Below are 24,520 nucleotides of genomic sequence, written 5' to 3' on the forward strand. Positions count from 1 at the left end.
TACCTGACAGGCAGGTCCTGCAGCTGCACCGCGTGGTCCATGAAATACCCTGGGTGGGGGGACACGGGGTGACCCCCAAATCCGTCTGCTCCCCCTTTCTCCACTTTTTACCTCCTATTTTTTAGGATTTTCCTCATATTCTTCTGCAGTTTTCTCCCATTTTCCCCTTAGTTCTCCCCCTCCTCCTGGGTTTTCCCGATTTCCCCCCGTTTTCCCCCGTTCCCCACCTGCAATTCCCACCTCCGAGGTCCCGGCCAGGCACAGATCCTCGAAGCGCGCGGGGTCGATGGTGTAAACCTGGGAGGGGGCGGCGCTGGGCTGGACCCCGCAGCCCTCCTGGGGGGCACAGGGGGGTCACCCGGGGCCGCAGGGGGGCCGGGGGTGGGTCTCAGGGGGCTCGGGGGGGGGGCACTCACAAAAACGGCTCCGCGCAGCAGGTCCGGCACCGTCATGGGCAGGAAACCCTGGGAAAAAGGGAGATCGGGGGACTCCGACCCCCCTGGGACCCCCAGACCATCCCTAAACCCTCCCTGGGACCCCCCAGATCCTCCCTGGGACCCCCCCGACCATCCCAAACCCTTCCTGGATCCACCCAGACCATCCCAAACCCTCCCTGGGACCCCCAGACCATCCCAGGCCTTTCCTGGGACCCCCCAGACCCTCCTGGATCCCCCCGGAGCCTCCTTGGATGCCCCCAGACCATTCCAGACCCTCCCTGGGACCCCCCCAAGGTGCCCCCCACCTTGCTGAGCAGTTTCTGCAGGGTGAAGGTGACGAGGGCGTGCTGGAGCAGAGCCCCGGCCCCGCACAGGTAATAGGAGCGATGGCCCGACACGTGGGACAGGCGCCTGTGGGGTGGGGGACACGTGGTACAGGTGTGGGACAGGGCTGGGACAGGACTGGTGTGGCCCAGGTGTGTGCCAGGTGTGCCCCTGCAGGGGCTGCTCACCTCTGCCGGATGATGTCCAGCCCCTCCCCCAGCTCCAGGTGTCCCTTTGGCTCAAAATCAAACACTGGGGGAGGGGAGGGGGCACCTCTGTCACTCCTGTCACCTGGGTGACCCCAGACCCCCCAAATACCCCCCCAGACCCCCCCAGTACCCCCCCAATACATCCCAGACCCCCAAAACCTGTCCCCCAGACCCTCTAAACTCCCCCCAGACCCTCCCAAAGCCCCCAGACCCTCCAAATGCCCCCCCCCCAAGGACCCTTCTCCTCCTTCCCCACAACAAGAAGCGCCCCCAGGACCCCCCCAAAGACCCCCCCCAGCCCTCACCTGGTTTCTCACCAACCACCTCGAGCAGCCGGGCCTGGCTCTGGTCCCCGACGGGCTGGGGGGCACAAAGGGGGGTTTGGGGGGCACAAAGGGGGGTTTGGGGGGCACAAGGGCGGTTTGGGGGGGCACAAAGGGGGGTTTGGGGGGCACAAGGGGGGTTTGGGGGGCACAAGGGGAGGTTTGGGGGTGCCAGGAGACCCCCAGGGCATAGCAGAGGCGGGGCAGGGGGGTTTTGGGGGGTGTTTGGGGGTCTCAGCACAGCTGGGTGGGCTTGGGGTGATTTTGGGGAGGTTTTTGGGGTGATTTTGGTTGATTTTGGGGTGATTTCGGGGTTCTCACCACAGCGGGGTGCGTCCTGTTGGGCTGAGTGATTTTGGGGTGATTTGGGGGTGATTTGGGGGGTCTCAGCACAGCGAAGTGGGCTCTGTTGGGCTGGGTGGGTTCTGGGTGATTTCAGGGTGATTTTGGGGTCTCACCACAGCGGGGTGGGTTCTGTTGGGCTGGGTGGGTTTGGTGGGTTTTGGTTGTTTTTGGGGTAATTTTGGGGAGGTTTTTGGGGTGTTTTCAGGGGTCTCACCACAGCGGGGTGCGTCCTGTTGGGCAGCTGCAGGGCCCCCAGGTAGAACCTCTGCTCCAGCTCAGCCTCCTCGGCCTCCAGCACCCGCAGCTGCTCCCGGAGGCTCCGGCCCCGCTCCCGCAGCGCCGCCAGCTCCGGGTGCTGCCACAGGGCCACCGTGAGGGCCTGGGGGGCCACCAACCCCCCCCCGGCCCCCCCCAAAACTCCATTCCTACCGTCTTGGCCGCTGCCTTGTCGTGGGAGGCCTGGAGAGGGGGTGGAAAGGAGTCAGGGGGTCCTTGGGGGGGTCTGGGGGTGGTGGGGTGGTTCAGGGGGGTCCTGGGGGGGTTCCAGGAGGGGCTGAGCGGGGGGCAGAGGGACGCAGTGGAGATTTGGGGGGGGTCCCAGGGAGGGGTCTCACCATGATCTCGCGCACCCCCTGAGCCACGCGCCCCTTCTCGGCCTCCAGCCGGGCGATGCCATCGCGGACCTGCCCCAGCCGCGACCACGTCCGTACCTGAAGGGCGTGGCAAGGGCGTGGCTCGGGTGGGCGTGTCCCGCCACACCCAAACGGGGTCACCGGGGAAGCCACGCCCCCTGCCCACACGCAGGCCCCGCCCACCGCCGCTCCCGCCACTCACGATCTCGCGGAGCGCGGCGCCCCCTAGCGGCCCGCGCCGCCGCTCCAGGTCGCGCTCGCTGAGGGCGCTCACGTCGAGCCGCGGCCGCGCGCTCAGCCCCTCCCGCACGTGCTCGTAGAGGCGGCTCCGCCCCGCGGGAGCGGCCCCGGCGGCGGGAGCGGGGCCCGGCCCCGGAGCGGCCCCCGCGGCCCCCGCGCCGCCCGGCCCGCGCCGCCCGGCCCGCCGCCAGCAGCGCCCGGCGCGCCGCCATCTTGGCCACCCGTGTGAGGGGAGTCACGTGGGGGAGCCGGGGGCGGGGCCGGGCGCGCGCTCGCGGAACGCGCACGCGCGCACACCCTCCCCTCACGGCGGGCGGGCTCGGCCACGCCCACTTTCGTCCCGGCCACGCCCCCGGCCTCGGTCCCAAAGGGCTGCGGGTCCGGTGACCCCGGTGACCCCGGAGTGACCACCCAGTGACACCCCCCATGACCCCCCCGTGACCACAGTGACACCCCAGTGTCCCCTCATGATCACAGTGACCCCTGTGACCCCGGAGTGACCCCCCCCCATGACCCCCACGTGACCTTAGTGGCCCCCATGACCCCCCGTGACCACAGTGACACCCCAGTGTCCCCCCAGTGCCCCCCAGTGACCCCCTCATGATCACAGTGACCCCTGTGACCCCCACGTGACCTCAGTGACACCCCTGTGGCACCCCCATGACCCCAGTGACACTCCAGGGTCACCCCAGTGACCCCCGTGTCACCTCAGGGCCCTTCCCAGTCTCCCCGTGACCCCTCCCAGTGCCTCCAGTGTCTTCACCACCATTCCCAGTGTCCCTACAACCCCTCCCAGTATCCTCACCACTCTTCCCAGTACTTCCACTGTCCCCATGACCCCTCCCAGTCTCCCCATGACCCCTCCCAGTGCCTCCAGTGTCTTCACCACCCCTCCCAGTCTCCCCATGACCCCTCCCAGTGCCTCCAGTGTCTTCACCACCCCTCCCAGTCTCCCCATGACTCCTCCCAGTACCCCCACCACCCCTCCCAGTGTCCCACCCGCATTCCTATTCCCCCACCACCACTCCACACCACACCACCGCGTCACCAAATCCGCTTTAATCCCGATTTCACGCCCCCGGCCCGCTCCCATCCCCTCCCGAGGGGTGACCCCAGGACCCCCGGAGCCGGGCCGGGGGTCCCCGGGGGTCCCGCGCTCACTTCTTGGGCTGCACGTGGGCGCAGTCGTACTTGCCGCGCACCACGGTGAGCTTGACGCCGGGCAGGTCCTGCGTGCGCCCGCCCTGCAGCAGCACCATGTGGTGCTCCTGCAGGCCGTGGCCCTCGCCGGCACGAAGGCCACGGCCTCGCGGCCGCCGCTCATCCGCACGCGCACGCAGCGCCGGTTGGCCGAGTTGGGCTTCTTGGGCTTGCGGATCAGGTTCTTGAGCACCACGGCCTTGAGCTGCGGCCGGCCCAGCGTGGGCCCCAGGCGGCGCGGAGGGGGCGCGGGGCGGCCCTGCCGGTGCAGCTGGTTCAGGGTGGCCATGGGGCAGGAGGGCGCGGGGGGCGGCAGGAGCGGGCCCGCGCCTGTGGGGGGACACGACACGGGGGGTTTTGGGGTTTGGGTTTTTGGGTTTTTTTGGGGTTTTTTTTTTGTTTTTGTTTTTTTTTTGTGTTTTTTGGGGGGTTTTTTGGGGTTTTTTTTGGGTTTTTTTTGGGTTTTTTTGGTTTTTTTTTAGGGGTTTTTTGGGTTTTTTTGGTGGTTTTGGGGGGTGTTTTGAGTTTGTTTTTTTATTTTTGGGGGTTCTTTTGAGTTTTTTTTTTTGAGGTTTTTGGGTTGTGTTTTTTTTGGGGGGGTTTGGGGTTTTGGGGGGGTTTGGGGGGTTTTTTTTAATTTTTTGGGGGGGTTTGGGGGGGTTTTTAGGGGGTTTTTGGGATTTTTGGGGGGGTTTTTGGGTTTTTTTTGGGGGGGGTTCTTTTGGGGTTTATTGGGGGGGTTTTTTGGGGGATTTTTTTGGTTTTTTTAGGGGTTTTTTGGGTTTTTTGGTGGTTTTGGGGGAGGGTTTTGAGGTTTTTTTTTTATTTTTGGGGGTTCTTTTGAGGGTTTTTTTTTGAGGTTTTTGGGTTTGTTTTTTTTTTGGGGGGGGGTTGGGGTTTTGGGGGGGTTTGGGTTTTTTTTTAATTTTTTGGGGGGTTTTTTAGGGTTTTTTTTACTTTTGGGGGGTTTTTTGGGTTTTTTTTGGGGGGGGTTCTTTTGGGGTTTATTGGGGGGGTTTTTTGGGGTTTGTTTTTTGTTTCTTTAGGGGGTTTTTTGGGTTTTTTTGGTGGTTTTGGGGGGGGGTTGAGGGTTTTTTTTTATTTTTGGGGGTTCTTTTGAGTTGGTTTTTTTTTTTGAGGTTTTGGGTTTGTTTTTTTTTGGGGGGGGTTGGGGTTTTGGGGGGGTTTTTGGGTTTTTTTTTAATTTTTGGGGGGTTTTTTAGGGTTTTTTTTTGATTTTTGGGGGCTTTTGGGTTTTTTTTTGGGGGGGGTTCTTTTGGGGGTTTATTGGGGGGGTTTTTTGGGTTTTTTTTTTAATTTTTTGGGGGGTTTGGGGGTTTTTTTAGGGTTTTTTTTGGATTTTGGGGGGGTTTTTGGGGTTTTTTTTTGGGGGGGTTCTTTTGGGGTTTATTGGGGGGGTTTTTTGGGGTTTTTTTTGGTTTTTTTAGGGGTTTTTGGGTTTTTTTGGTGGTTTTGGGGGGGTGTTTTGAGTTTGTTTTTTTATTTTGGGGGTTCTTTTGAGTTGGTTTTTTTTTGAGGTTTTTGGGTTTGTTTTTTTTTGGGGGGGGGTTGGGGTTTTCGGGGGGTTTGGAGTTTTTTTTTTAATTTTTTTGGGGGGTTTGGGGGGGTTTTAGGGGGTTTTTGGGATTTTTGGGGGTTTTTTTGGGGTTTTTTTTTTGGGGGGGTTCTTTTGGGGTTTATTGGGGGGGTTTTTTGGGGTTTTTTTTTGGTTTTTTTGGGGGTTTTTTTGGGTTTTTTGGTGGTTTTGGGGGGGGGTTTTGAGTTTGTTTTTTTATTTTGGGGGTTCTTTTGAGGTTTTTTTTTTTTGAGGTTTTTGGGTTTGTTTTTTTTTGGGGGGGGTTGGGGTTTTGGGGGCGTTTGGGGGTTTTTTTTTAATTTTTTTGGGGGGTTTTTTAGGGGTTTTTTTTTGGATTTTTGGGGGGTTTTTTGGGTTTTTTTTTGGGGGGGGGTTCTTTTGGGGTTTATTGGGGGGGGGTTTTGGGTTTTTTTTTTAATTTTTTGGGGGGTTTGGGGGGGTTTTTAGGGTTTTTTTTTATTTTTGGGGGTTTTTTGGTTTTTTTTGGGGGGGGGTTCTTTTGGGGTTATTGGGGGGGGTTAATTTTTGGGGGGGTTGGGGGGGTTTTTAGTTTTTTTTATTTTGGGGGGGTTTTTGGGTTTTTTTTTTGGGGGGGGTTCTTTTGGGGTTTATTGGGGGGGTTTTTTGGGGGGGTTCGGGGGTATTTACGAACTGCAGCGCGGCAGCGAGGCGACGGCCCTCAGCACGGCGCGGAGCGACATCTCCGAGGCTCTGAGGGGAGAACGCGCGGTCAGAAGGCAGCGGGGAGCGGCGGGACCGGAGCCCCACAGTGTGAAGGCAGCGGGCAGCGGCGACACAGGAGCCCCCACGTTCCCCTCAGCGCGCCGCCATCTTACCCAGATCACAGCGCGCCGCACTGCGATTGGATAGCAGAGATGCCAATCTCCGTGCTTCGCGCGGTGATTGGTCAGACTGGAGAGCTGTACTCTGGAGACCCGCCCCTTCAGCAGCAACTTCCGCGTTAGGCACCGCTCCTCCTCCTATAAACCCCGCCCCTCCCCCTGTAAACCCCGCCCCCAAAGGCGGCTCCCCGCCCATATTGAGCTCCTCTCCGCCCTAGGCCACGCCTCTTATCCATATATGGCTCCTCATCCCCGCGCTTATTGCCCATATATGGCTCGCCACACCCCCTCCCGCCCGTATCCCCGCCCTTCGGGGGCGCGGCCTGTCGCCGCGGCGACGCGGGCGTGGGAGGACCCGGATGTGCCCCGGTCCCAACATGGCGGCGGCGGCGGCCGAGTGAGGCCTGAGGGGGCCCGGGGGGCGCTGAGGGGGCCCGGGGGGGGATTCGCGGCTATCGGGGGGCTCTGAGCGCCGGAGACCCCTCCCAGGGCCAAGGAGGGCGCTTGGGGGTGGGCTCGGGGGCTCCCCAAATCCCCCGAGGGGCGGCAGACGCAGCCTGGGGTTCCCGGAGAGCAGCGGGATGAGGATCCAGCCGCCCCCCGCCCCAAAAAAAACCTCAAAAGGGGAGCCCGGGGGCTGCTCCTGAGGGAATTCCCTTCTTCCCGTGCAGCACTTTGACCGGAGGACCCGGAATGCGGAGCTGAGGCAGAATTTTCCCCTCGGCGGAAGGTAGGAAGCGAATCCGGAATTAATTCCCGGGATTCCTCATCCCTCCGGGATTTGGGGTCTCCTCCCCGCGCTCCCATCCAGCCCCTCAGCCCTCGGATGGGTTTTTCCCAGAGTTTCTTGTGGGTTTGGGTCAGGAGCTCCAAGGCGGAGGGGCACTGGAGCTCCTCAGGACTTCCCAAACTCATCAAAAACGGAGTTTCCCCCCAGTTTTGGTGCAGCGGGAAGGGAAATTGCCATCCCCACTGGTGTTCTGTGGTGCTCCTGCTGCCATTCCTCAACGGAAAAGGAGAAAAAAAAAAATCAAAAAAAGCCTCTGGACCTGGGCTTTAGTTGCTTTTTTCCTGAAATTTAGTGAGATTTTAAATAAGCAATGGTGGGATAGAGGGATTGGCCCGCGGTGGGCTTGGAAATCAGTGGGAATTGGGATTTTGGGGAACACCCAGATGTGGAAAAGATCCAGCAGTCCTTTGGAAATAGCCAAAAACCCCATTCCCTGTTGGGGTTTGGGGCTAAAAGGTGGGAATTTGGTCACCAACATCTCATTAACAGCAGCAGAATGAGCAGGAGTTTCCAGGAAGAAATTCCAAGGATATTCCTGCCCCTGGCTTTGATTAATGTTTTAATTTGTTCGCTTCCCACGGGGTGGAACCTGGGTTCCCTGGGAGGAATATTTGGGTTTTCTGGAGGAATTCCCAGCAGGGATTCGCCGTTTTCCTGGATTTTGGTGACCTGGATCGTTGTGGGTGGACGGGATCGTTACTGATTAGTTGGGTCTCCATTAATTGGATCTCCAATAACTGGATCGCCAATAACTGGATCTCCATTAACTGGGTGTTCATTAATTGGATCTCCATTAATTGCATCTTCATTAATTGCATCTCTATTAACTGGATGTCCATTAATTGCATCTCCATTAACTGGATCTCCATTAACTGCATCTCCATTAACTGGATCTCCATTAACTGGATCTCCATTAATTGGATCTCCATTAACTGGATCTCCATTAACTGGATCTCCATTAATTGGATCTCCATTAACTGGATCTCCATTAATTGGATCTCCATTAACTGGCCCTTCCTCTGCCCCGAGCCGGAGATTCCCGGCGTTCCTCCCTCCCTCTCCCTGCACTTCCAGCTCCAGGGAACCTTCCTGCTGCAGGAAGGGAGCGGAATTCCGCCGGAATTCCTCCTTTTCCCCTTCCTCTGACACTTTTTCCCTCTCCTGCCTCCCTCCCATCCCGCTTTTCCCGGTTTCCCTTTTTCCCAGGAGCTCGCATCTCCTGCTTCCCCTTCCCGGATTGTTTTTTTCCTGTTCCCGTGAGCTTCGGAGGCTCCAGATTCCTGGAATTCCGGGATTCCTCCGGGGCAAAGGCCGGCACTTCTCCTCCTCTTCCTCCTCCTCCTCCTCCTCCTCCGGCAGATCCAGCTGGGCCAGTCCAACCCGCCCTTCCTGGCCGGACTGCTCCGGCCCTGGGCTGGCTTTCCTGGGAATTGTGACCCCTTTGTGGGGATTCCAGCCCCTTCCCAGCCTGGTTTTCCCGGGAATTGTGACCCCTTTTGGGGGGAATCCTGGGATTCCAGCCCCTTCCCAGCCTGGTTTTCCTGGGAATTGTGACCCCTTTTGGGGGGAACCCTGGGATTCCAGCCCCTTCCCAGCCTGGTTTTCCTGGGAATGTGACCCCTTTTGGGGGGAATCCTGGGATTCCAGCCCCTTCCCGGCCTGGTTTTCCCAGGAATGTGACCCCTTTTGGGGGGAACCCTGGGATTCCACCCCTTCCCAGCCTGGTTTTCCCAGGAATGTGACCCCTTTTGGGGGGAATCCCAGGATTCCAGCCCCTTCCCGGCCTGGTTTTCCTGGGAATTGTGACCCCTTTTGGGGGGAACCCTGGGATTCCAACCCCTTCCTGCCTGGCTTTCCTGGGAATTGTGACCCCTTTGTGGGGATTCCAGCCCCTTCCCAGCCTGGTTTTCCCGGGAATTGTGGCCCCTTTTGGGGCGAATCCCGGGATTCCAGCCCAGGGGATTGAGCTGCAGCTTCGGCACCGCCCAGCGCCCCTTCCCACTTTGGGCAGCGGGATGGAGCCAAACGCCACGTCTGGAATGCCACGATGGGCATTTGTTTTCCTGAAATTCACCCAGCTCCGGTCTAAAAATCCTGAAATTTGCTGCAAATCCCATTTCGGTCCCTTCCTGGGTGCTCTGCTGCCCAGTGGCATCTGATTTTCCTGGATTTGGGCTTTATGGGAGGGCACGAAGTGCCTCTGTTCACGTTTTTTCCCTTTACTTTTCCCTTTCTTTTTCATCCCGAAGCTGCCAGCAGGATTCCCACCAGGACACAGCCTGAATGCCACTGATTTTGGGGAGAATTTGTGGGATTTTGTTGGGAATTTTAGGGAAAACACGGGATTATTCCACCCGGTGTGGACTCAGTTCCTTGTTAATTGGTTACTAATTAAACCCCGCTGGGATCCCAGGAATGCGACCTGGGAAGGGCTGAGGAATGAGTTCACCCCCTCCTGGCCCCCATCCCACCCTCTGGAATTCTTCAGGACCTCTCTGCTCCTGCCAAGTGCCACCAGTTTTTCCCCAACCATCTGAAAGGAAGAGGCTTTTGGGGTGAAATCCCACGGATTTGGTGTCCAGATACTGCACTTCCCTGACGTCCTGGCTGACCTGGATCATCCTCGGATATTTCCCATGGAAAAGCCCAAATGCAGCAGATTTTAATCCTCCCACTCCAAATTCAGCTGCAATTCCCCCAAACCAGGAGAATTTTCCATCTGAAAATGGGATTTTGGCAATCTGGAGAGGATCCCAGCAGTGTCCTAGGAAGGTGGAAGGAGGGATCAGCGTGGGATGAGCAGGGAAAATGGAGAATACACAGAATTCTGGCAGTTTTTGGCTGGGCTCGAAGTGGAGGAGGAGAAAAACTTCATAATGGATCATTGGTTTAGGGAGAAAACCTCAAAGACTGGGAAAAACTGTGAGAAAACCTTGGAAGCACTGGGATTCTGGAGCCTGGAAAATGGATTGAGCCAAGAAGCTGGAAAAAAATGTGAGGAAACGGGGAAATTGCCACCAGAAAAAAGCAGTGAAAGTGGGAAAAATGGACCCACGCAGGATCCATGGGATTTTGGGGCCATTCCCAGTGGGATTCCTGCCCCCACTGAACCCAAAACATTTCCAACTCAGCTCGTTCTTGGCCTGAAAACTGCAGGAAAAACATGGAAAACCAGGGAATGAAATCAGCCAAACCCAGAGCACTGATCCTGGCGCTGGGATCCCAGGAAAAGCAGATTTTTTGGTGTGCTTTTGAGGTGTTTTAAATCTGTTTGTTGGTTCGGGTTGGGTTAATGGACTAATCCCATTTCCAATGGGAATTTCTGGTGCTCCTGGCATTCCCAAGCTTGGACTTGGGGGGAAAATGGGAAGTAATTGGATAAAAGTGGAAGTGGTCGATGGATAAAAATCACTCCAACAATGGGATTTTCAGGGCTGATCCAGTCGATCCCAACGATGGATAAAAATCATTGGAACAGCGGGATTTTGGGGCTGATCCCATCCATCCCAACGATGGATAAAAACAATTCCAACAGCGGGATTTTCAGGGCTGATCCTGTCCATCCCAACAATGGATAAAAATCGTTTGAACAGCGGGATTTTGGGGCTGATCCCCTCCCCACTTCATCCCAACAGCATTTCCCATTTATTCCACTCTAACGATGGGATTTGGGCGCCCATCCCGCTCCCGGGGCCGTTCCCCGTTACGACACCGGATTTCCGCGTCCGTTCCCCTTCCCAGGGCTGGATTTGGGGGGGCTGACACCGTTCCCGACGCCATCTCCCCTCTCCCACCCCGCTAACCCCGGCGTTCTGGGTTGCCAGGAGCGCGTCCCGGGCCATGTTCTCCAAGAAGAAGAAGCGGGTGGAGATCTCGGCGCCGTCCAACTTCGAGCACCGCGTGCACACGGGCTACGACGCCTCGGAGCAGCGCTTCACGGGGCTGCCCCGCCAGTGGCAGGGGCTGCTCGAGGAGTCCGCCCGGCGCCCCAAGCCCCTCGTGGACCCCGCCTGCATCACCGCCATCCGCGGGGCCCACAAGGTGCGGGGGCACCGGGAGCGTTGGGAATCCCGCGGGGTTACTGGGGAGCGTTGGGAATTCGGGGTGGTTACGGGGTGGGGAGGGTGTGGCAAGGTGGCCACTCTGGGTTTGGGGTCTTGGAGGAGTTAGCAGGGTTCTGGGTGCTCTGCAGGGTTGAGCTGGGGGCGGTTTGGGGGTCCTGGAACGAGGGGATTTTGGGGTTGTTTGGTATTCAGGGGTTGTGGAGCAGGTTGCGTCAGGGGTTGATGTTCAGGGGTTGTGTCAGCCACTGGAAAAGCCAAACTGGGGGGAATTTGGGGGTCAGGGAGGTGGGAGCTGGGTCCCCATGCCTTTCCTACCTGCCAAAAAGACGAACTGGGGGAGTTATGGATCAGGGGATTTTGGGATTGTGGGGGAGGTGGGGGCTCATTCAGTCCCAGGAGTGGGTTTGGGGGAATTTGGGGTCTTGCAGTGTATAAGGGCATCCTGCATACTCTTTGGGGTCAAACTGGGAGGAATTTGGGGGTCTTGGGGCAGGGAGGTGACGATTGGGTCCCCCAGGACAGGGATTCCCCTGGTGAGACCCTTCCCCACACCTGGAACCAGCCCACCCCGTGGGAACTTGGAGTCATTCCCACCTGACCTCTTCCCCATTGTGTGTTCCCAGCTGTTTAAGGCCCTCATTCCCACATCCCCCCGTTCACACATCCCCCCATTCCCACGTCCACCCATTCCCACCTCAGCTCTGATGTTGCCCCAGTTCCCACCCCATCAAACCCCCCAATATTTTGGGACCCTCCCCGTGAGGCCGGACCCCAATCCCCGGGGAGCACCCGGGATCATTTGGGGCTCTGCAACTCTCCCCAGAGGGACACCCCAGCCAAGCCCCCTCCCCTCTGCCCATCCCGCCACCCTCCTGCAGCCATTCCATGTCATCTTTCTGTTGTTTTTTTCCCCTTTTTCCCCCGTTTCCCCCGTGTGTCCCCCCCTTCCCGCAGCCCATCGTGCGCGGCTCCAAGGGGACGCGGGATGGGACCCCCGGGGGCCGGGACAGGACCCTGGCGTGGCTCCTGGACGAGCTGGCCGCCGTCTCCGTGTCCCGCTCCAACTCCCTGCGCCGGGACAGCCCCCCCTGCCCCGCCCGGCACCCCCCGGAGAACGGCCTGACCCCGGGACCCCCCCCGCTCCCGCCCGGAGCCCGCCAAGAGCCGCCGCGGGGACCCCGAGCCGAGCCCCCCGTCCCAGCCCCGGGGGGACCCCAAAGCTGCGGCCGGGCGGGAGCCCCCCCCACCCTCACCCCCACGCCCCCGGGGGCCGCCCCAAATCCAGCTCGGCCGGAGAGGGGCCCCCGCGGCCCCCGGCCCGCGAGCAGCGCCCGCTCTCGGGGCCCGAGCTGCGGCCCCCCGATGCCGGCGGCGCCCCCGGAGCGGGGCCGAAGACGGCGCCGGGACGCCCCTTCCACACCTACCCCCGCGCCGACACCGACCCCGGCCCGGGGGGCAGCGCCCAGGTAAAGGGGTGTGCCCCGGCCTTCCCTCGTCCTGCTCTTGCTGCTCTCCTTGCTCTTGCAGAGCGGGTTCTCTGCTCCTCTTCCTCACGGCTTGCCGTGCTCCGCTGGGATCGGCAGCAGCTTCCTTGCCCAGCCGCATCCTTGGCTCTGGAGCAGCTTCCTCTTCTTTTTCTTCTTCTGCCTCCTCCTCCTCACTGTGCTCGTCCTGTTCTTTCTCGGAAGCAGCTCCTCTGCTCCTCTTCCTCGCAGCCTCCCAGAGTGGGGATGTGCAGGGGCCACCTCCTGCCCTGGCACCGAAACCGTTTCCTCTTCCTCGCTCTGCCTCTCCTCTTCCTCCTTGGAAGCAGCTCCTCTGCTCCTCTTCCTCGCAGCTTCCCTTGTCCCACTCGGACTCAGGGTGTCCTGAAGACCCCCAGCTCCACGCTTCCTTCCTGCTGCTGCGTCTGTGCCTCCAGAGTCTCTTCCTCCCCCACCTCCTCCTCCTCCTCCTCCTCCTCACTCAGCCCTTCCCTGCGGCCCCTGACATTCCCGCGGGAATTCCTGACTCCCCTCTCCGCTGTCCCCACAGGCCGAGCCCCACGCGGGGCGCCCGCAGGAGGTGACCCCCAACGGGCCGGTCCCCGGCGCCTCCCAGGCCCCCGGCGCCCCCCGCCCCAAAGCCCCGGAGCCCCCGGCCCCGGAGCCCCCGGCCCCGCGCGCCCCCCGGCCCCGCGCCCGCCCCGGCCGGGGGGGCCCCAGCGCGTGTCCCACGAGCAGTTCCGGGCGGCGCTGCAGATGGTGGTGGACCCCGGCGACCCCCGCACCTACCTGGACAACTTCATCAAGATCGGCGAGGGCTCCACGGGCGTGGTGTGCATCGCCACCGTGCGCGGCTCCGGCAAGCTGGTGGCCGTCAAAAAGATGGACCTGCGCAAGCAGCAGCGGCGGGAGCTGCTCTTCAACGAGGTGAGGGCAGCGGCGGCCCTGGGGACCCTTGGGGGGCTTGGGGAACCCTTGAGGGACTTGGGGAACCCTTGAGGGACTTGGGGAACCCTTGGGGGCTGTGGGGAACCCTTGGGGGTCTTGGGGAAACCTTGGGGGGCTTGGGGAGCCTTTGGGGGACTTGGGGAAACCTTGAGAGCCTTGGGAACTTCTTGAGATCATTGGGGAGCCTTTGGGGAATCCTTGAGAGCCATGGGGACTCCTTGGGGGACTTGGAAACCCCTTGAGATCCTTGGGGAGCCCTTGAGATGCTTGGGGAACCCTTGGGGGCCTTGGGGAGCCCTTGGGGGCCTTGGGAACTTCTTGAGAGCCTTGGGGAGCCCTTGAGATCCTTGGGGAGCTCTTGAGAGCCCTGGGGAACCCTTGAGGGACTTGGGGAGCCCTTGGGGGCTGTGGGGAACCCTTGGGGGTCTTGGGGAACCCTTGGGTGGCTTGGGGAGCCTTTGGGGGACTTGGGGAAACCTTGAGAGCCTTGGGAACTTCTTGAGATCATTGGGGAGCCTTTGGGGAACCCTTGAGAGCCTTGGGGAATCCTTGAGAGCCATGGGGACTCCTTGGGGGACTTGGAAACCCCTTGAGATCCTTGGGGAGCCCTTGAGATCCTTGGGGAGCCCTTGGGGGCCTTGGGAACTTCTTGAGAGCCTTGGGGAGCCCTTGAGATCCTTGGGGAGCTCTTGAGAGCCCTGGGGAACCCTTGAGGGAATTGGGGAGCCCTTGAGGGCCTTGGGGAACCCTTGAGGGACTTGGGGAACTCTTGAGATCCTTGGGGACACCTTGAGAGCCCTGGGGCACCCTTGAGAGCCCCGGAGAACCCTTGAGGGCCTTGGGGACCCTCGGGAAGGGAACTTCTGAGTCCCTCAGGAACCCCTTGGATCCCTCATGGCCCCCTCAAAGCCCCTCAAAGACCTCTTGGTGACCCACTAGGGACCTCCTGACGCCCTGGGGACCCCCGAGGAGGGTCCCAGGCTCTCATCCCCGTGTGTCCCCCCCCTCAGGTGGTGATCATGAGGGACCACCAGCACGAGAACGTGGTGGAGATGTACAACAGTTACCTGGTGGGCGACGAGCTCTGGGTGGTCATGGAGTTCCTGGAGGGCGGCGCCCTGACGGACATCGTCACGCACACCAGGTGGCTGGGGGTGGCAGGGCTGGCAGGGAGGTGGCGGGGTGGTGACAGGGTGGTGACAGCGCTGTCCCCAGGATGTCCGAGGAGCAGATCGCGGCCGTGTGCCGCTCGGTGCTGCGGGCGCTCGCCGTGCTCCACGCCCAGGGCGTCATCCACCGCGACATCAAGAGCGACTCCATCCTCCTCACGCACGACGGGCGGGTAGGAGCCCCCAGAAATCCCCCCCAAACTCCCCCCGACCCTTTGGGATCCCGCCCTGAGCGGCCCCGGCCCCCCCGGCAGGTGAAACTCTCGGATTTCGGGTTCTGCGCCCAAGTGAACAAGGACGTGCCGCGGCGCAAGTCCCTGGTGGGGACGCCCTACTGGATGGCCCCCGAGCTCATCTCCCGCCTGCCCTACGGCCCAGAGGTGGGTCAGGGGGCTTGGGGGGGTCCTGGGGGTCCTGGGGTTCATTGGGGGGTGTTTAGGGTGGGTTTCAGGGGGTTTGGGGTGGGTTTCAGGGGGTTTGGGGTGGGTGTGTGGGCCCCCGAGCTCATCTCCCGCCTGCCCTATGGCCCAGAGGTGGGTCGGGGGGCTTGGGGGAGTCCTGGGGCTCCTGGGGTTCATTGAGGGGTGTTTAGGGTGGGTTTCAGGGGGTTTGGGGTGGGCGTGTGGGCCCCCAAGTTCATCTCCTGCCTTCTCTGCCGGCTTGAGGTGTCTTGTGGGGAGGTTGGGATGGGTTTGAGGGTGCCCAGGATGGGTTTAGGATTGCCCAGAGTGGGTTTGGGGAGCATAGGGTGGATTTAGGATGGGTTTAGGATTGCCCAGGGTGGGTTTAGGGATGCCCAGGGTGGGTTTGGGGAGCATAGGGTGGATTTAGGATGGGTTTAGGATTGCCCAGGGTGGGTTTGGGGGTACCCAGTGTACGTTTGAGGGGCTCCAAGTGGCCTCCCTTCCAGACCCCCCCATTCTGGATGCTGTATATTTGGGAGTGGGGGCACGGAGTGGGTTTGAGGGGCTCCCCCGTAACCCCCTCCTCATTTTCGGTGTGACTGTCCCCCCCCCAGGTGGACATCTGGTCTCTGGGAGTGATGGTCATCGAGATGGTGGATGGGGAACCCCCTTACTTCAACGAGCCCCCCCTCAAAGCCATGAAGCTGATCCGGGACAACCTTCCCCCCCGGCTCAAGAACGGCCACAAGGTACCTCGGGGTGACCCCTTCCCCCATTTCTGGGCAGCCCCGGGGGGTGCCTGACACCCCCTTTCCGTTCCCCCCAGGTGTCCCCGTCCCTGAAGGGGTTCCTGGAGCGGATGCTGGTGCGGGACCCGGCGCAGCGGGCCAGCGCCCCCGAGCTGCTGCGCCACCCCTTCCTGGGCGTGGCGGGGCCCCCCGCCTGCATCGTGCCCCTCATGCGGCAGCACCGCCTGCGCTGAGACCCCTCCCCACCGCGGGGGAGACCCCGGCCCCCTCCTGCTCCTCCTGCTCGGCGGCACCCCCGAACCGGAGCGGGACCGGGGTGTTCTGGGGGGACGCCGGCCCCCCAACCTGTACTACTGAGCTGGGGACCCCACAGCAGAGATTTTGGGGGGATGGGAAGGGGTGGCTGTCCTCCCAGAGATCTGGGGGTGCACGGGCTCATCCTGGTCCCTCCCGCCCTTGGGACCCATTTTGGGGCATTTCCCCCTTTTTTTGGGTTTTTTTTTTTTAGCCTTCTCTTTTCTACCCACTTTGGGCACTGGGGTATGGCCCCCCTACATCTCCGTGAGAGGGGGGGTCCCCAAAACTACAGCCCCCCACCTTTCCCCACCACACCACACTACTGACTGGGGGTGTGTCCCCCCCCCCGGGCCTTCCTCGCCTGTTTTTGTTGATTTTGGGGTTTTTTTTGGTTGGTTCCTCCCCCCTGCAACTCCCCCCTGCACCCCCGGGTTTGTTTTTTAACAAAGTGATATTTATATGGTCGGGTTTTGTACCGCGCGGGATGGGGGGGCCCGGGGGGACACGGGGCCCCCCCCAGATTACACGTGTCCTTTTGGACCCGCCGTGTGCCGTGTGGTTCTTTGGGGGGTGGGGGACGTGCCCACGGGGTGGGGGGGGCACGGGGACACCCCCCCCAATAAAGGACCCCCCAGGCAGGAGCTGCTGCTGCCTCAGGGCTTTATTGGCTGCACGGGGGGCAGGGGGGGCACGGTTCTGGTGGCCCACGGGGCACGCAGGGTCTCGCAACACCTTGGCCCGGCTTGGCTTGGCTTGGCTTGGCTTGGCTCAGCCCGGCTTGGCTTGGCCTGGGTCGGCGTGGCTCAGCTCGGCTCGGCTTGGCTTGGCCTGGGTCGGCGCCCGATGGTGAATCTTGGCCAGGGCTGGCTGGTTTGTGTCGGCTCGTCTTGGCTCACGCCAACACCTCTTGGCCAGCTTGGGGGTGGTTTGGCCCACGTTGGCTCAGGCTGACCCGCGCTGGCTCACGTCGGCCCATGGTGGCGCACGCTGGCACGTCCTGACCCACGCTGGCACATTGCGACCCACGTTGGCTCAGGCTGACCCACGCTGGCCTGTGTTGGCACGTCCTGACCCACGCTGGCACATTGTGACCCATGTTGGCTCAGGCTGACCCACGCTGGCCCACACTGGCACATCCTGACCCGCGTTGTCACCTCCCGCTGCCCGGCGTGCCCCCGTGCCAGCACCGCCGCCCCGGCCCCGCGCCGCCGCTCACTTGCAGGTGCAGTAGAAGGCGCGGATGGCGTCGTTCCAGTCCCCGAAGAGCCCGCGCCGCACCTCCTGCAGCCGCGGCACCGCGCCCCGCGCCGAAGCGCCGCGTGCTGCCCCGCTTGGCGCGGCGCGACCACACGGTCAGCTCGCAGCGGGTGCCCACCACCAGCGAGGAGACGCGGCCGGCCCAGCCGTGGGGCATGTAGGGCACGTCGCTGCCCGGCAGCACCGGCAGCGCGTCCCCGGCGCAGCACTGCTCGTAGTAGGGGCTGTTGTCGGCGTAGAGCAGCGCGCACAGCCGCGTGCCGTTGGCGGGGCGCAGGTCGGCGGCCGCGGGGCACTGCGCCTCTGCCCCCCGTGCCAGCGCGGCCGCCAGCACGGCCAGCATCGTCACCAGCGCCCACGCCATGGCTGGCACCTGCCCGGGCCCAGCCGGGGCTCGGCGGGGCGCTTATAGCCCGGGCCAAGGCCGGGGGGCGGCGCGCACCTGGGAGGGGACGCAGGTGTGGGGTGGGGGCGAGGTTTGCAGCCCCCCCCGCCATGGGAGGGGACGCAGGTGTGGGGTGGGAGCGAGGTTTGCAGCCCCCCCGCCATGGGAATGGATGCAGATGTGGGGTGGGGGCGAGGTTTGCAGCCCCCCCCGCCATGGGAGGGGACGCAGGTGTGGGGTGGGGGCGAGGTTTGCAGCCCCCCCAGCCGTGGGAGGGGACGCAGGTGTGCGGAGGCTGCGCGGGAGAGGACGGGGGATGGGGAGGGGGTCTGGGGTTTGCAGCCCCCCCAGCCATGGGAGGGACACAGCCCCCCCCATTTTGGGAGGGGACGCAGGTGTGCGGAGGCTCAGCGGGAGAGGACGTGGATGGGGAGGGGGTCTGGGGTTTACAGCCCCCCCTGCCATGGGAGGGGACGCAGGTGTGGGGTGGGGGCGCGGGAACCGGGACCCCCCTTCCGTTGTGAGGGAGTCCAAGGTTTGCAGCCCCCCACCACGGAGGGAACAGAGGTTGGGGGGGGGGAATCCCACGTCTGCAGCCCCCCCACCATGGAATGGACACAGGTTGGGGGGGGGGTCCGGGGTTTGCAGCCCCCCACCAAGAAAGGGACACAGCCCCCACCATTTTGGGAAGGGACACAGATGTGGGGGCGAGGTTTGCAGCCCCCCCCCCCCACCATGGGAAGGCACACAGGTTAGGGGGGGGCAAGGTGTGCAGCCACCCCAGCCATGGGAAGGGACACAGGTGTGGGGTGGAGGCGAGGTTTGCGGCCCCCCCACCATGGAGAGAACACAGGTGGGGGTTCGGGATTTGCAGCCCCCCCAGTTTGGGAATGGACACAGGTGTGTGTGGGGGGGGGGGTCCGGGGTCTGCAGCCCCCCCAGTTTGGGAATGGACACAGGTGCCCCCCCCGAGCCCCCCCAGGCCCTGGGTAGGGGGCAGAGCCCAAGGCCACGGTGGGGCCCCGGCGTCCCGTATGCAAATGAGGGCGTAATTACCCGTGGCTTTAGCCGGCGGGCTCCGCCCCTTAATTGCATATTCATGGTCTCGTCGTGTCCCCGCCGAGTTCCCCGCGACGGTCACCATGGCAACCACAGGGGGCGGGGATTGCTGCCTCATTAGCATAGCCCTGACCCGCCCACATTGCAGGGCTGGGATGGGAGGGGGGGGACAGACGGGTGGGAGAGCCTCGGGGGGGGCGGAGAGACCCCACCCCCAAAAGAGAGAGGGGACCCCCAGTCAGAGCCCAGCCCCAAACCGAGCGGGACCCCCCCCCCAAAATTCACACTCGCGTTTTTCTGCCCCGGGGGGGGCCACAGGTTTTTAATGTAAAAACTCGTGTTAAACACTGCGGGGGGGGGGGGGGGCGGCTGGTGGGGGGGGCGGCGTTTTGGGGAGGGGGCGATGGGGAGGAACTGAGGCTTTTTTTTTTTTGGGGGGGGGGGGTTGGGGTGGGAGAATGGGGCTGGGAGGGAAATGGGTGGGGGGGCTGGGGGCGCCCCCCCAGGGTTATCCAGACCAGCCAGATAGGAACCCCCGGGTCGAGTTTGGGGGGGGGGGGAGAGGCCACGGGGGGGTCCCCAGGCATCCGGGGGAGCCCCCTCCCCATTTTTTACCCTCCCCACGGTGGGGGGGGGTGGGTTTTGTTTGTTTTTTTGGGGGGGGGGGCTGCGGGTCTCGTGTCATCTGTGCAGAGATGTCGGGGGGCGTGCGCGGGGCCCCCCCCGGCCCGGCCGAAGGCACCGCGGGGGGGGGGGGGGGGGCGCGGGGGGCTCGCAAATGTCGGGGCGCACACACAAAGTCCCAAGTGCGCATCTCGGGGGGGGGACACGCCGTTCGGGGGGGGGCGGTGGTCCCTGTCACGGTCCCCGTCACCGCCCCCCCCCACGCGTGTCGCGCTGCCCGCACAAGTCGGGGGTCCCCACGCGGCTTTTTGGGGGGGGGGGGGGAAGGTTTGCATACAGGTACCCCCAGAATTGGGGGGGGGGGGGACACCTGGCGAGATCCCAGCTACACCCACGGGGGTCCGGGGGGGCCGCACCCGGCCGAGATCCGGCGCTCCCGCGACGCCCCCTCCCCACAAAAAACCGCCGCGGCTGCGTTTGCTCACCCGGGACCACCCCGGGGCGTGGGGAGGGGGTCCCCGCCGTGCCCCCCCCCCTCACACGGTGCTCTCCAGCATCCAGTGCGTGCTGCCGAAGGAGGGGCGCAGGGGGGGGCCCCAGGGGGGTCCCCTCGGGGGGCGTCCAGCCGCGGCAGCGAGCCGTGCCGCCGGGGCCGCGCCCGCCGCGGGTAGCTGTGGCTGGGGAACAGCCCGCGCCCCCCGCCCGCCGGCGGGGGGCAGCGGCGGCAGCTCGGGGGTCTCGGCGGGCCGGGGGGCCGCCGTTGGTCTGCGAGCAGACGCTGGCGAGCGCGGGCGGGGGGCGCCGCGCCCCCGCCGCCTTCCAGCGCGCCGTGAGGATGAGGATGAAGACGAGCACGGAGGCGGCGATGGCGGCGCCGATGACGATGATGACGGTGCCCCCCAAGAAGTGGGGGCGCGGGGGCGCGGCGCAGCCCGGGGGGGCGGCGGCCGTGGCGAAGGAGACGCAGCCGAGCGGGCGGGGGGCGGCCGGGGGGGTCGCCGGCCACGCGCAGCGCGGACACGCACAGCTCGTACTGCCGGCCCGGGGCCAGGTCCCGCAGCACGAAGGTGCGGCTGGAGGGGGGCAGCAGCCTGGGGAGGGGGCGAGGGGACAGGGGTGAGACCCCCGCACCACCCCCGGAGCCCCCACCCACCACAGGAAGCTGAAAATCCACCCAGGACCCCTCAAGGACGAGCCAGGAGCCCCCAGACGCCTCCTCAAGCCCCCTCCCCAAACAGCTCAAAGACTCCTCAGAGACCCCCCCTGACTGCCCCTCGACAGGGACCCCCCAACCCCGAAGCCCCCCAGACACAGAGAATTCCCTTGATGCTCCTCAGAGACCCCCAGGACCCCTCAAGGACAAGCCAGGATCCCCCAAACACCTCAATCCCCCTCCCCAAACAGCTCAAAGACTCCTCAGAGACCCCGAGTGCGCCTCACCAGGGACCCCCCCTGAAGCCCCCCCAGACACGGAGAATTGCCTTGATGTTCCCACACATCCCCTCAGAGACCCCCAGGACCCCCCAATACCCACCTGAACGCCCCCCTGGAGCCCCCAGGACCCCCAAAATCCACTTGAAGCCCCCCCAACCTCCCCAGCACTGCCCCAAACCCACTCAAGCTTCCCCCAGCCCCTTTCTAAATACCCCTGGACCCCTCACAGGGACCCTCAAACCCCCAGCCGAGCTCCCCCCAGACCCCCTGGAGCCTTCAAGACCCCCCAAAATCCACTTGAAGCCCCCCCAACCTCCCCAGCCCTGCCTCAAACCCACTCCACCTCCCCCCAGAGCTCCCCCCAGACCCCCTGGAGCCCCCCAAGACCCCCCAAAATCCACTTGAAGCCCCCCCAACCTCCCCAGCACTGCCCCAAACCCACTCAAGCTTCCCCCAGACCCTTTCTAAATACCCCTGGACCCCCCACAGGGACCCTCAAACCCTAGCCGAGCTCCCCCCAGACCCCCTGGAGCCTTCAAGACCCCCCCAAAATCCACTTGAAGCCCCCCCAACCTCCCCAGCCCTGCCTCAGACCCACTCCACCTCCCCCCAGAGCTCCCCCCAGACCCCCCTGGAGCCCCCAAGACCCCCCCCGGCGCCTCCCCTGGCCCCCTCCCGGCCCTGGCGCCCACCTGTAGACGAAGGCGTCGTCGGCCGAGCTGTTGTACTGGATCTGCACCATGCGCACGCCGGGCACGTGGCGCTGCGGCAGCCACCGGATGCGCGCCGAGGACCCCGTCACCTCGGCCGCCACCACGCGCCGCTCCCCGGGCCCCCCCCAGGTGTCATTGCCGCCCGCCTGGGCCATGTCCGAGGGCCCGGGCCCGGCCTCGGCGGCCGCGCCGTCGCCGTCGCCGCGCGGCACCGGCAGCGGCACCACCACCACCTCGACGCGGGCGGCCGCCTCGCCGGCGGCGTTGGCGGCCACGCAGGTGAAGCCGCCGTGGTCCCTCAGGGTGGCCACGCGCAGCTCCAGGGAGCCGTCGGCGCCCACCGAGCGCCGGGAGCCGTTCTGCACCACGCGAGCCGTCGGGGCCCAGCCAGTGCAGCGCGGGTGGCGGGTCGCCCACGGCGGCGCAGCCCAGGCGCAGCGGCTGCCCCTCGGTGACGGCCGGCGGGTGCGCGGCCGCGGCGGTGACGGCCGGCGCCCGGCAGGTCAGCTCCTCCTCGGGCACGGCGCCCAGCAGCCGCCCGGCCAGCGGCGCCGGCGTGGCGCAGGTCTCCAGGCGGCCCGGCTGGGCCACGCGGCGCAGCCACAGCAGCTCGCAGTTGCAGTGCAGCGGGTTCCCCCCGGCCGCCAGCGCCGGCCCCGGCGGCCCCGGCACCGGCGGCAGCGCCCGCAGCCGGTTGGCCGTCAGGTCCAGCCGGGCCAGGCGCGGCAGCCGCGCCACGGCGCCGGCCGGCACCCGCTCCAGCAGGTTGTGGTCCAGCGTCAGCGTGGCCAGGCTGCCCATGGCGGCCACGGCGTCCCAGGGCAGCGCCGGCAGGTTGTTGTGCGACAGGTCCAGGTCCTCCACGGTGGCGGCGAAGGCGGCGAAGGCGGCGGCGTCGATGGCGGCCAGCTGGTTGTTGGCCAGGATGAGGTGGCGCAGGCTGGCCAGCCCGCGCAGCTGCGGGCCGCTCAGCGCCGGCAGCCGGTTGCCGTCGAGGTGCAGCGCCCGCAGCGCGCGCAGGTCGGCGAAGGCGCCGGGCGCCAGCCGCCGCAGCCCGTTGCGCGACAGCGTCAGGTGCACCAGGCTGCTCATGTTGGCGAAGTCGGCGCGGCCCACGGCGCCGATGAAGTTGTCGGCCAGGCGCAGCTCCACGGCGCCGCGGTCCAGGCTGGGCGGCACGGCCAGCAGCCCCGTGCGGGCGCACAGCAGCGTGGGGCTGGGCGCGGCCGCGGGGCACAGGCAGCGCGGGGGGCAGCGCGGCGACGGCGCCGCCGCCGGGACCCCCGGGACCCCCGACACGGCCCCCAGCACCACCAGCGGCACCAGCAGCTTCGCCATGGCCGCTGGCCGCGCCTGCCACGGGGGAGAGAGAGAGAGCGGGTCACGGGGGGCACGGGGGGATCCCAGCAGAGCCCACTGGATCCCAGCAGGGCCCAGGAGAGAGCGGGGCACGGGGGGCACCGGGGGTGCAGGGGGATCCCAGCAGAGCCCAGGAGAGGCCAGTAGATCCCAGCACCGCCTGGGAGATCCCAGCGGATCCCAACACATCCCAGAGGATCCCAGTAGGGCCCAGGAGATCCCAGAGGATCCCAGGAGATCCCAGCAGGGCCCAGGAGATCCTGGTAGATCCCAACACAGCCCAGCAGGGCCCAGGTGAGCCCACGAGATCCCAGGGGATCCCAGGAGAGACCGGGAGAGCCCAGAGGATCCCAGTGGATCCTGGCGGATCCCAGCACGGCCCAGGAGATCCCAGCAGATCCCAGCAGGGCCCAACACATCCCAGTGGATCCTGGTAGATGCCAGCAGGGCCCAGCAGATCCCTGAGGATCCCAGCAGATCCCAGTACAGCCCAGCAGATCCCAGTACAGCCCAGCAGATCCCAGTACAGCCCAGCAGGGCCCAGCAGATCCCAGTACAGCCCAGCAGATCCCTGAGGATCCCAGCAGATCCCAGTACAGCCCAGCAGATCCCAGTACAGCCCAGCAGATCCCAGAGGATCCCAGCAGATCCCAGTACAGCCCAGCAGATCCCAGTACAGCCCAGCAGATCCCAGAGGATCCCAGCAGATCCCAGTACAGCCCAGCAGGGCCCAGTACAGCCCAGCAGGGCCCAGCAGATCCCAGCACAGCCCAGAGGACCCCAGGAGAACCCGGAAGAGCCCACGAGATCCCAGCGGATCCCAGCGGATCCCAGCAGGGCCCAGCAGATCCCAGTACAGCCCAGTGGGATCCCAGTGATCCCAGTGATCCCAGTTAGATCCCAGTTGTCCCAGTTGTCCCAGTACCTCCTCTCAGGGCTCCATGCTGGTCCTGTCCGGGCGTCGCCGTGGGGCCTGCAGGGACAGGGACAGCCCAGTATGGACCAGTACGGACCAGCATGAACCAGTATAGGCCAGTACGGAGCAGTACAGACCAGTACGGACCAGTATGGACCAGTATAGACCAGTTCGGAGCAGTACAGACCAGTACGGACCAGTACGGACCAGCACGGACCAGTATGGACCAGTATGGACCAGTATGGGCCAGTATGGATCTGTACAGACCAGTACAGACCAGTACGGACCAGTATAGACCAGTATGGACCAGTATGGACCAGTATAGACCAGTACAGAGCAGTACAGACCAATATGGGCCAGTATGGATCTGTACAGACCAGTACAGGCCAGTACGGACCAGTACAGGCCAGAACGGACTAGTATGGACCAGTACAGACACTGCTCAGCCCAGTACATCCCAGCACAGCCCAGTATAGACGAGTACGGCCCAGCACGGCCCAGTACGACCCAGTATAACCCAGTACGGCCCAGCACGGCCCAGTACAGCCCAGTACAGCCCAGCATGGCTCAGTACAGACCAGTATAGCCCAACACAGCCCAGCACAGCCCAGTATGGCCCAGTACGGCCCAGTATGGCCCAGCACGGCCCAGTACGGCCCAGCATGGATCAGTACAGACCAGTATGGCCCAGCACAGCCCAGTACAGCCCAGCACGGCCC

The 24,520-nt window shown here is 63.9% G+C and overlaps 4 protein-coding genes across 4 annotated transcripts; 1 reads left to right on the forward strand and 3 right to left on the reverse strand.

Moving 5' to 3' along the window:
* Positions 1-3,562: 3,562 nt before the first annotated feature.
* LOC135288798 (small ribosomal subunit protein uS12m-like) lies at positions 3,563-6,160 on the reverse strand. The gene is given in 3 exon segments (XM_064402183.1): positions 3,563-3,798; positions 3,801-4,040; positions 5,960-6,160. Coding segments are annotated over 3 exon segments (420 nt in total). The 5' UTR covers positions 6,009-6,160; the 3' UTR covers positions 3,563-3,667.
* A 313-nt stretch (positions 6,161-6,473) lies between these two features.
* Positions 6,474-16,594, forward strand: LOC135288800 (serine/threonine-protein kinase PAK 4-like). Its single transcript, XM_064402185.1, has 10 exons — positions 6,474-6,546; positions 6,821-6,879; positions 10,764-10,980; positions 11,958-12,197; positions 13,208-13,414; positions 14,446-14,579; positions 14,651-14,777; positions 14,859-14,984; positions 15,623-15,757; positions 15,835-16,594. Exons 3-10 carry the CDS (start codon positions 10,780-10,782, stop codon positions 15,988-15,990), a joined length of 1,326 nt encoding a protein of 441 aa, XP_064258255.1. The 5' UTR covers positions 6,474-6,546; positions 6,821-6,879; positions 10,764-10,779; the 3' UTR covers positions 15,991-16,594.
* A 594-nt stretch (positions 16,595-17,188) lies between these two features.
* On the reverse strand, positions 17,189-19,010 carry LOC135288799 (syncollin-like). The gene is given in 2 exon segments (XM_064402184.1): positions 17,189-17,356; positions 17,358-19,010. Coding segments are annotated over 2 exon segments (408 nt in total). The 5' UTR covers positions 17,676-19,010; the 3' UTR covers positions 17,189-17,266.
* Positions 19,011-19,692: 682 nt separating this feature from the next.
* On the reverse strand, positions 19,693-22,864 carry LOC135288816 (leucine-rich repeat and fibronectin type III domain-containing protein 1-like). Its single transcript, XM_064402209.1, is given in 6 exon segments — positions 19,693-19,975; positions 19,978-20,132; positions 20,135-20,376; positions 20,378-20,470; positions 21,506-21,897; positions 21,899-22,864. Coding segments are annotated over 6 exon segments (1,908 nt in total). The 3' UTR covers positions 19,693-19,915.
* Positions 22,865-24,520: the final 1,656 nt, after the last annotated feature.

Source organism: Passer domesticus, chromosome 35, assembly GCF_036417665.1.
Source record: "Passer domesticus isolate bPasDom1 chromosome 35, bPasDom1.hap1, whole genome shotgun sequence".
In the NCBI taxonomy this organism is placed as follows: Eukaryota; Metazoa; Chordata; class Aves; order Passeriformes; family Passeridae; genus Passer; species Passer domesticus.